The 10,877-nt window shown below is 54.9% G+C and overlaps 1 protein-coding gene across 1 annotated transcript; it reads right to left on the bottom strand.

Moving 5' to 3' along the window:
• Positions 1-2,590: 2,590 nt before the first annotated feature.
• On the bottom strand, positions 2,591-7,956 carry HHEX (hematopoietically expressed homeobox). Its single transcript, XM_035330423.1, has 4 exons — positions 7,437-7,956; positions 5,705-5,883; positions 5,464-5,514; positions 2,591-3,839 (listed from the first exon to the last, which is right to left on the bottom strand). Exons 1-4 carry the CDS (start codon positions 7,816-7,818, stop codon positions 3,606-3,608), a joined length of 846 nt encoding a protein of 281 aa, XP_035186314.1. The 5' UTR covers positions 7,819-7,956; the 3' UTR covers positions 2,591-3,605.
• Between the last annotated feature and the right edge of the window lie 2,921 nt (positions 7,957-10,877).

Genomic DNA, 10,877 nt, shown 5'->3' on the forward strand with positions numbered 1-10,877 from the left:
GTCTTTATGACATGGGTGGGTACCTGTCTGTCAGGGAAAAATTTAGGAGTCACCAACTCAAATGAAAACATCCACTAAACAGTAATTCACTTGTATAACTACAAGTGACCAAATTAACACATCTCAACTTGGCTTGCTTGTTCTTAGTAGTAATTTACCAATAGCTCTCGAACAATGGAGTTGTAAAATGGAGCCACTTAAGTTATCATGATGAGTTCTTTTCACAGCTGTGTCAAGTTTTTTTTGGCCTTGGGGTACACCACCTGAAACATTTCATAAAAGTACATTGATTTTCTTTTTTAAATGAAGGCCTGAAGACAACAAAGCCCATGAGTCAGATTAAGGCTGAAGCTCCACATTCAGTAAAGGCTCTTCAGTAAGCACTTGCTGTCACCTTCAGTACTGGACAAAATATTTCTGTCCTTATTAAGCCCAAAACATCATTAAACATTAGTTGGAGGTTGATCTGAATAAGATCAGCATGCTCTGACCTGCCCTTGGTTCTTATTTCAGGTTTTCAGCACTGTCTGTCTTGAAACTTTCTCTTGTGCTAAAATGATGTATTTAAAATCTAATATTTATATAGATATAGTTCTCTCTCTCTCTCCCGTCTCTCTCTCTATATGTAGCTGAAAGACAGTAATACCACGCACAGATTTTTTGTCTTCCGAGAAGCCACCTGATAGCAGATTTCATGGGGGCCTACCATAATTTATTGGTGTCCACGAAACTCAGTGGTAAACCCTCCATTAATCCTGGATGAACAGAGGCAGGTCCTTTTCTGTGAGAGCAAACAATTAGGCGCCCTAAGTTATTATTTCCTATTATTGTGCAATAAAAGAGGCTCCGGCCATTTCATTAGAAAGGATTAGAGTGTCCGGGACTGCAAACATCGTGCAACCACTTTCCTCCTCCCCCCGCCGCACACCGCGGAAACAATCGAGGCTCCCCCGGGGACGGCCACCGGGCTGCCCCACGCGTGTCCGGCCGCGGGGTGCACCCAGCCCCGCGCATGGACGGCCTCCGGGCTTTTGGGGCCGGTACCCTCTGGTCCTGGGTCCCCCCGGCGCTGCCCCCGGCCCCAGCAGCCCGGGCATCCCCCGCAGCCGGTGGCTGTGCCCGGCCCGGCCACAGTGGCCCCCGCAGGCCCGGGAGCTGCGGTGTTTAAGGAGTCAAAGTACATAAGCATCTGGGTCGATACCCTATTAGGCTAGAAACAGTTGTGCATATCAAAGGCCGACGAACCTAATGACTAAAAATATAAGTACCTGACCCGGAGGATTAATCACACACTGTCAAGCTGAAATTGGTGCAATTCTTCCAATCATTAACGTTTTGCTTACAAAAATGTGCTTTTCTGTTTGTTTTTCTGCTAAATGATAACCATTTTCAAGTTGAATCTGCTGATAAAAGAGTCGAAAACAAGACGGGAGTTGTGCTGTAAAGGTCAGACGTGCTAGTTCGGCATGAAATAGCCAACAGGCAAACAAATACGAAAAAGCAGGGTGGCACGGAGGGGGCTCGAAGCTTTGGCCGAACGGTGTAAAGTGCCTTGGCTGCTTTTCTCTCGCCGAGGAGGGCGCGACGAGAGCCGGGCAGAGCCGCCCGCAGCCCCACGCGGGTCCCCAGGTGTTTTGCCCACCTGCCGCCGAGCCGTGAGCCCCCCGCGGGGGGCAGCGAGGACATTTGCACAGCCTGGGTGGCGGCCCTGTTGTCACCTGCCCCGACACCCTGCAAATCCACATCCCCGGCCCGGCGGCTGCCGACGGAGGCATCCGCGCTGCCCACCCGCGGGGCGCCGCCGTGCGCGCAGTATCCCGGGGCTTCGCTCGGCACCGGGTGGTTCTCCTCCGGTACCTGGCCTCTTGGCACTGGGGGTGACCGGAGCCTGCAGCCTCCCCCCCCCCCCCCACCTCCGGGAGTGTGTGTCATTTTAGGTCTTAAAACCCTAAAACTCATCTCGGGCCTCATTCTCCGCTTTGCAGAACGCGCGGCCGCTCCAGTGAGGCGCGACCCCGTTTAGACGCAACCCGGGCCGATCCCGTGCCTCCGTCCCCTGCTCCCCGAGTCCCTCCCCCGGCACCGAGACCCCCCAGGGACTGCCCGGCCGGGGCGGGCGGAGCTGTGCGGGGAGCCCGGGGGAGGGCGGGCAGCGATCCCCGACGGGCCGAGCCTCCCCCCCCCCGTGCCCCCTGCTTGCCGTATTCCTTCCCGCGCCCCCGGGCCGGCGGCATTTCGGAGAAAGGCCGATGAATAACCACTATTGACTCAGGTGGGTCAGCGGCTGCCCCGGCTGGGGTCGATGCCCGGCCCCGAGCAGAGCCCGCTCCTCCTCCAGCCCTTGTCCGCCCCTGGGCTCCCAGCCGGGACCCGCACGCACTCCCCTAGGAGGCTTCGCCCGCCCCGCAGCTCACTCGCCGGGCGGCTGCGAAACAGCAACGAAGCAGCGAGCCCACGCGGGACACGACAGACACGAGGGACTGGCCACCTGCACGGCACTGGGGGGGGGGGGGGTTGGAACCTGATCACAGCTTCCCCGGGCACTGCTGGGGAGGTCTGGGGATTCTGCTGCCAGAAACTGGATGGCATGTGGTGCAGAGTTTAGTTTTATTTCACAGATGAGTCCATCAAAAATTAAATACAAGTTTTTGCTTTTTTTTCTTTTAACATTGAACAATATGTACAAAATATGAACAATGTGAGGTATAAAACCGCAAGACTTTTAAAGCAAACTAGTATGTACAAAAGCAGATATGTATACAATAGGCATTATCTTCCCTCTGCTCTGTGCCCCATTTATCCCCCACAGCTGATGCCAGGTTCTCTCCTGCGGCAGGGCACTATCACTCCTTGCATTTTCTTCTCATATATGAAATCTGGAAAAAATAGTGCTAGAGATTTTTCAAGGAGAAAAATACATTTTTTTATTTTATTTTTTCTGCAAATGGAACTATCCAAACTGCCGGGCAAAGTCCTCAAAAATTTGAGGAGGCACATTTCATCTCATGCAAGAGCAAAAATGGATCTGTCCAAAGACTCCACCTAATAAAGAGAGGGATGTCTCAGTAGAGAGCACCATGGCAGGTAAATGGGTGTGAGCATAAGGCACTTGTTGGGATGGTTGAATCCCTCTATATTTCACAGAACACGTTTCTCTGCTTGCAAAGGGTGTTTAAATTAATCTATTTAAACTACATTTGTTTACACATACAATGGGCTTAGCCCTGCAATCCGTACTCACTTCCATGCTAGCCAGAGATGAGTTCTGCCTGATCCCTAACAGCAGCTGATCCAGACCCCCAGTGAGTAAGGATGGGATGCAGTACTATGTTCCAGTTAGAACATCAATTAATGTACAAATATATCTTACAAATTAAATACAAACCACGGATCTGTTCCTTTAACCAAATTAGAGATCTGCCAAAAATTGACTGTTTGCGGAAAATACGTCTTGCTTTCTCTGCTTATTATAAAACGAGTCTGTCTGTTGTTTCTTTTTTCTTCCAGTGGAATGCTGAAAGACTCCTCCTGTAGCAAAATACTCATTCGAGCCAGCCCCTGGTAAAGTGCAAGCCGAGCTATGGTCCACTCTCCGCATGGGGCCGTTAGTGGGAAGGGTTGTAAAAGCCTTTGTCGCCTTCAATGTCCACTTCTTGATCAGAGTCGTCGGAGATGTCCGACTCCAGGTCCTCCTGTGAGACGGGTGAGGGGGTGTACTGCGAGCTGTCCAGGGACACCTCCTTGCCCTTCTGCTCGGGGCTTGGGCAGCTCTCTGGCCTTTGGTCACTGTGACTGTCAGCACCTTCCACTTCTTCCTTCTTGGTGGCTTGGGGGTTCTCCTGCAGGGAAAGAAACCCGCTTGATACAGAAATACGTGCCACAGTGCCAGGAGGCCTGAGGGACTGCACTGGGAGGGAAAACCACCGCGGGGTTCCTCAGGCCCTGCAGGGAAGGGCAGGTGTCCTGCTGCCACCCGGGCCTCCCCCCCACGCTCCCACCCTGCGAGCGGCACCGGCCGGCCGGGGGCTCGGTTGCACGCGGGGCTCGGCTCTGATCCCGCGCCCCAGCAGCCACAGGGGACGCTGCCGCGAATGAGGCTCCTTGGTGATGGTTATCGCAGCCACTTCAAAAGACTGTGGAACTCCCGGAGCCCAGGAACCTCTGAACTTTTGTCTTTAGCAAAGCAAATGTTTATTATGAGTCTACAAACACGGACACACAGCTTCCTCCTGCCCCGATCTTTCTTTAATTACACCCAACGGCAAAAGGAGGGAGGCCGAGTCCATCAGTGGCCCGAATGTAAACGGGAAAAAATGTACTAATGAAGCTGTAAGGCTAAACCTCAACATTAAAATACACACCACTGAAAACCAAACCAGCCCCCACAAAGCCAGAGCCCTGCTCCCAGGCAGGAATAGCCCTGTGTCGGCAGCCACCTGGGGAGCCTCGTCCCTACGGGGCATGAAATGACACTCCTAAGCAAAGAGAAAGCAGGCAGAGACACGCACCCATGATACATTCGTGCGGGCTCGAAGAAATGGATGTGACTGAACAAAAAGGAGGAAATGACTTAAAATGGCCGAGATCCCAAGCGAGCTCTCCGGACATTGTGGAGGGGTCAGGTCCGCCAAGGAGCAAAGGGATTTTGTTCAAAATCAACAGAGGTACTGAGGTGAAACCCGGGGAAAGGCCACAGAATAAAAATTCTAGAATGTGGCACTGTGATTAGTTTCTTTTCTTTTGATATTAAAGGCCGATTTTCCAGTGAGACTCGCCAGTCCTGTCACGCTCACTGCATCAGGCCACGATGCAGGGACTTTTCACAGATTTCTGAGCCGAGGGGCCCCAGTCCTGGTGAGCTGGGCAGGATCAGGCCCTCTGAGCCACGCAGACAGATTTTTATCCACTTGAGCACAACTTGTGAGGGAAGGGAAACCACTTCAACCGCTCAGTTCACACACTGTAACTATTCGTAAACGAAAAGTAAAAGCGACTTAATTTTCCGTACGGCTCCTCAAAACTAACAAGGCGTTTGTACTCGCCTCTCCCAGCGTTTGCAGAATAAATCGCCTTGTGTTTATTAAGAGAGGGTGATTTAAAAGGCCGGTAAATATTCTCCTCCAAAACAACTGCCTAAGTAATTTACTGACAATCACTTATCTTCTCCACGTTAATTGGATAAACAACATATGGGTTTACAAAACAATTAGCGTGGAGTTTTAATAGGCGGTGTGTGAAAGCCGGGCATAATTGATATAGGAACTACATTAGGAGCTTTTAACATTAGTGCTGCCTGAACGAGCCCTCATGGATTCCAGCATGACTATTTGTCTTTTTAATCAAGGTGAAGAGGTTAAACAGCCTTTCAGATGACTTCTGCATACAACCTGGAATAGGCGAGCATGGGCGTAAGATAAGACAATTAAAATACTTATTTCTATAGAAACGGAAACATCCCTGTACCTGCTTTAGACGCCTCCATTTGGCTCTGCGATTCTGAAACCACGTTTTGACCTGAACAACAAAATGAGAGAAAAGGCACAGGGTAGTCGGGGAGCAACAAGAGCCTCACCCGAGTTATGGAGAGAGAAGCGAGTGCTGGTCCCCAGAGGAGGGGAGCCGGGGACACCAGGGCAGGAGCAGGGACAGGGGCAGGGGCAGAAGCAGGAGCAGAGGCAGGGGCTGTTGTGCAGCATGGTCTCACCTGCCTCTCGCTGAGCTGCAGCATCTTGGCCAGGCGCTTCCTCTCCGGTGGCGAAAGGTATTTCTGCGTCTCAAACTTCTTCTCTAGCTCGATGGTCTGGTCGTTGGAAAAGCGGACCTGTCCCCCTTTCCTCTTGTGCAGCGGCCGCTGGATGAAGGGGCTCCACAGCAGCGGCTTCCCTTCAGAGAGAGGCACACACACTCCACCATCACCACCGGGCCCCGCTGCCGGCTGTCCCGAGGCCGGGCCCGGGGGCTCGGTGGGGCCGGGCCCTGCCTTGCCCCGCTCCTCTCCGTGCCCCTGACTCGGCCTCCCCCCAGATTTCGCCTCCTCTGATTTTTCGCCTCCGCCGAACGGAGAGACCAGTTAAAGCCACTCCGCGGGCTTTGGCAACGTTTCCGTCAATGTGTTTCCTGTTGGTCTATCTCGCAAAGAAAAGAGTGAGAAGAAGAAGAAGAAGAAAAAAAAAAAAAAAAAAAAAAAAAAAAAGACCTTTGCTTCCTTCTGCTCTCTTACTGAGATGTCCCCAAAAGAGCGCTGGGGCCGGGCGTGGCTCTGGGGGAGTCCACAGCGGCCCCAGTGGCTTGGGGCAAGCAGAGCCCGGAGCTCCCCGGAGCTGGGGGCCGGCGGGGTGGCCCCGGGACCGGGACCAGGACCGGGCCGGGGCTTCCCAGGGGGCGGCTGGAGCCGCGGGGTGAGGCGACACGGAGGGGGCCCAGCCCCGTAACCGAGCAGCGGCCGCGTCCCGGGCCCGGCGGCTCCGGCCAGTGCCCCTGAGTCACCGTGTTTGTCTTTCTGTCTTGTTGCCTGCAGCCTTTGAAATTCGCTGCATTGTTTTTCAAGATTTTGCTTGCGTCAGGCTTTAGTAATTCTGGTGCAAAACAGACTCAAAAAATAGGAAGCAACTGGTTATTTTAGCTGTCATAAAGTCACATCCCACACAGAGGAAATGAACAATATCAGAAAAACGGATCCCGGCTATCAGAAGTCGAGTGTTTCCTGAATTTGTCTGTATTGAGGATGTCGATAAAGTAATCAGCAACGTGCACGACTCCCGGGGAAGAGCCTGCTTCAGGCGGCCAGGAAAACACTTAACAGCTTCTGAAACCAGATTTACTCCTATCGAGAGCTCAAGGTTTCCTGTATGAACGGAAAGGGTCAGCCTCTTTCACTGCACAGCCGCGGTGAGTCAGGTCCAGTTTTGCAATCCCCCCGAACAAGTGCGGCGGCCCGGCCCGGGGCGGCGCTGGGCTCGGCCCCCGCAGCGGGGACCTTGCCCCCGGCCCGGGCCGAGCGGGGGCCGCCGAGGCCGCCCCCAGGCGCGGGGGAGCCGCGGGTGCCCGAAGAGCGGAGCCCCGGCCCCGCCGGCTGTTTTTCAAGTCATCCGCAGGAAAGGACTCAGATCTGCGCTGCGATCTCCCAGCACAATTAAAACTCCCCACCAAAACCACACGCGACATTACTAAGGACACTCGCAGAGTCACTTGGTTGAAGGAAAACAAATCTGAGTCACCGCGGCCGCGCACTGTGGTCTCGCTCCCAGCGCCGGAGCGCGGCGCTTCTTGAATTTACTGTAAATCAGACGGAGACGGAGGGAGGCCGGGGAGGCACGGAGGGAGCGCGGCGGGGCCAGGAGGGGCCGGGGGCAGCTTCCCGTGCCTTGTCCCTTGTTGGACGGGACGGGACGGGCCCGGACGGGGCGGGGGGGGGGGGGGGGGGCCCGGGGGCTTACCCGGGGGGTCCTGCCGGATCAGGGCGTGCGTGTAGTCGCCGACGGCGCGGGGGAAGGAGTAGAGGGGCCCGGCGTAGGCGCCGGCGCCGTAGGTGGCGGCGAGGTGGTGGGAGAAGGCCGGGTGGACGGGGGTTGGCTCGTAGACGGGGGTCCGGTACGGGGCCACCAGGCTGGTGAAGGACGAGTTGGGCGACGGCAGCGTCGGCGGCGGCGGGGCGGGCAGGGAGTGGGGGGCCGGGGCGGCGGCGGGGCCGCGGCCCAGGATGTCCTCGATGTAGAAGGGCGTGGGGTGCGCGGGCTGCAGCAGCGGCGTGGGCGCGTACAGCGGGACGCCGACGCCAAGGGCCGCCGTCGGCGCCGCGCCCGGGGGCTGGTACTGCATGGCCCGGCCACCCCGCCGCCCGCGCCCCCCGCGCCGCCCCGGCCGCCCCTGCCCAGAGCCGGCCCCGAGCGCCGCGGCCGGGAGCTGGCACCGCCGCCGCGGCTTTCTCTGGGCTCGGGTTACCCTCCGATAGGTTTCTATTGGCGCGGGGCGGAGCCCGCGTGGTCTCTGTCCCCTTCCTGCCACGGCTCCGTCTAGCCAATGAGCCCGGCCAGGGAAGGGGGAAACCACCCCCCGCCGGCAAACGCTCCCCCCCCGCGCCTGCCCGCCTCCCCGCAGCAAACGCCCCGCGGCGCCGATCGGCGGGACGGGCCCCGACGGCACCGCGCGGGGGCACGGAGGCCGGGGGCACCGGACGGGCTCCGACGGCACCGGGCCGGGGCTCGGTGCTGCCCCCCCGGCCGGATACGGGGAGACCCCCGCGGGGGAGAGCCCCCCGCACCCGCGATGAGGGAGAGGCGAGCAACGGGGGTGCGCGGCTGCGGTGTCCCCTGTTCCATCCCGTTTCCCCCTCGGCGCGCAGCGGAACCCGGGGAAGGCTCCGCGCTGTCTCTCTGCGTGGCTGCGGGCACCCGGAATGGGGCAGGGGGGTACGACCGCCGAGCAGGGGCCACGCGTGGGCAGGGGGCGGCGGCGGGGCCCTATCCCGTCCCCCGGGATGGCCCCGAGAGCCCGGCGGGGCGCGGAGCGGGGCGGCGCGATTTCCTGCTCGGTGCCTCGCCGGGCACCGACGGCGCGACACCGGCCGGTACACAGCGGGGCGGCGCGAGGGCTGCGGACGCCCCCCGACGGGGCGGGCGCGGCGCCGGGCCCCGGCTTTCCCGAAGGGAAGCAGGCGCCGAGGCCGCGCCGGGCGGCCGCTCGCCCTCTCCCTCCCTCCAGCAGCGCCACCTGAACACCGGCGATTTCGTTTCCAAAAACCCGCGGTGCGCTTCCTCCTGCCCTGCCGCCTCCCGCGGGGGTAAAACGGGACGGGACTGGACTTGAGCGCTCGCCGAATGCCGGCGGCTCCCGTCCCCTTTCCGGGGGCAGCGACCCCAGCCCGGCCTGCCCCCCCCCCCGGCAGTCGGCCCGACGGCGGCGGCGGTGCCGGTGCCGTCCCCGTGGGAGCGCAGGCGGCAGGTGCCCGCCGGGCCGCTGGTCCTCCTCCTCCTCCCCCAGACCCCTCCGGGCTGGTGACAGAGCGCAGAAGGCTGTTAAGGAATAGCAGGTGCTGGTTTAACAGTTCGTATTCTTGCCTTTTTTATTATTATTATTTTTTTTCTTCAATAAATAAATAAATAAATAAAGGTCTCCAGTAAATAAATAAATAAATAAAGGTCTCCAGCTCAAACCCACGAAGATCTTAATAACTAAGAGGCTCAGAGCAAGAGGAAAGGGTGTTGGTGAAATGGAAATATATATATTTTTAATAATATAGGGACGTTGTTTTTTTTTTTTTCTTTTTTTTTTTTTTTCTTTACATTGTTAACAAATGCCAAAACTCACCTTTAAAGTGTGGTCTTGTGTCTTGTAAATATCAGGTACACGTAAAGCGAGCTGACAGTTTTGATTATTTTTTCTCTCCATGCTCAGTCTCCCAGGCATTGCTCTTTCCAAGGGGTTTAGCTAATGTTTTCATCTGGAAGTGTTGGATTTGCAGCTTGATTTACTTAATAAATGTACAGTAAACCGATGACCCATTGCCCTCTGGAATAACGACGTGCATGATATGAGGCAGCGGCATAGAGGGCCTCCACAATATTTTACAAGCTGTCGATTCAAAATCCTGAGAACAAGTTTAAGCAAAAAGGAAAAAAAAAACAACAACATGTTTTTCCGTATTATTGGGAAACAAATAAATAGAGGAAGAGATTATTCTTTTCTGACTTTTATATAAGCAATAGGCCTTGTTAAAAGGAAGTTTTAATGGCACAGTTATTACATTCCACTACCACTGCATAATCCCTAACAAGAAAAATGAAGCACTTAATTTTGCAGTTCTGCAGCACCGCCCCTTTCAAATTCAATTGTTAGACCTTAGGCTTCCTCCTTCCACGGGTTGGAGACTATTAAATCCGCATTCATGAAATGTCACATTTATTGAACTACATAATTTTTTAATATCACTAGTGCAGGTTTTATAGTTGATTTTATTGTTTTTATGGCCATTCGGGGCTCTAAAACCCGGATTTTTTCAATGTTGTCCTTATAATTTTTTTCACACAGTCAGAACTAATAAAATAGAACAGTTGTGACTTTTTAATGCAAGGGGTCTCGGAGTTTCAATATTTTCACTCTGCTGGATACTAAAACCAATAAAAATACATGAGATTTTAATTATTTTCTGGATTAAATAAAACCTTTTTCCCTTTCTTTTGGAACACACATTCTGTTTGTAGTTTCTGTTGTGAGGGAGATAGCGCAGCTCCAGGTAAGAGGCACGGTACCAGGATCTCCGCGGCGAACGCAGCCTGGCCGCGTTTTGCAGCGCGATGGGCATTTAGAGCAAGGACTTGGAGGCACCGCAAGCTCCGCGCGAGGGCTGTGGGATTTCTGGTCTTTCTTCGCCAGCTTTCTTCTGCGAAGCACTCCAATCCATCTGAAAAAGCTCGGGAGAGAAAAAAGAAATACATACTCCCCTTTCCTGATTAAAAAAACCTTTTCCCTTAATTTTCTTGGAATGCACTCGAAACACCCCCGAGTTTTGTCACTAAGCTGGGAGCTGCCGGGGGGCGGCGGGAAGGGATGCGAGCATCCCCGCGCCGGCACGGGCTCAGCCCAAAGGGATCGGCTGCAGAACTCATTATTTGCTGTAATAACTTCGGGGCCCTGTCCTCCCGTTTGCTCTCTGTGAAATCCCCTGCCTTCGAGAAGCCCTGAGCGAAAGGAATCAAAAAAAAAAAAAAGGAAAGAAAAAAAATGAAAAAGAAAAATGAAAAAAAAAAGGAAGAAAAAAAGAAAGAGAAAAAGAAGAGAAGAAAGAAAGAGAAAAATAAAGGAAAAGAGAGAAGGAAAAGGAAAGAAAGAATGCAAGAAAGAAGGAAGGAAGGAAGGAAGGAAGGAAGGAAGGAAGGAAG

This window comes from Oxyura jamaicensis, chromosome 6 (assembly GCF_011077185.1).
Source record: "Oxyura jamaicensis isolate SHBP4307 breed ruddy duck chromosome 6, BPBGC_Ojam_1.0, whole genome shotgun sequence".
Classification (NCBI taxonomy): Eukaryota; Metazoa; Chordata; class Aves; order Anseriformes; family Anatidae; genus Oxyura; species Oxyura jamaicensis.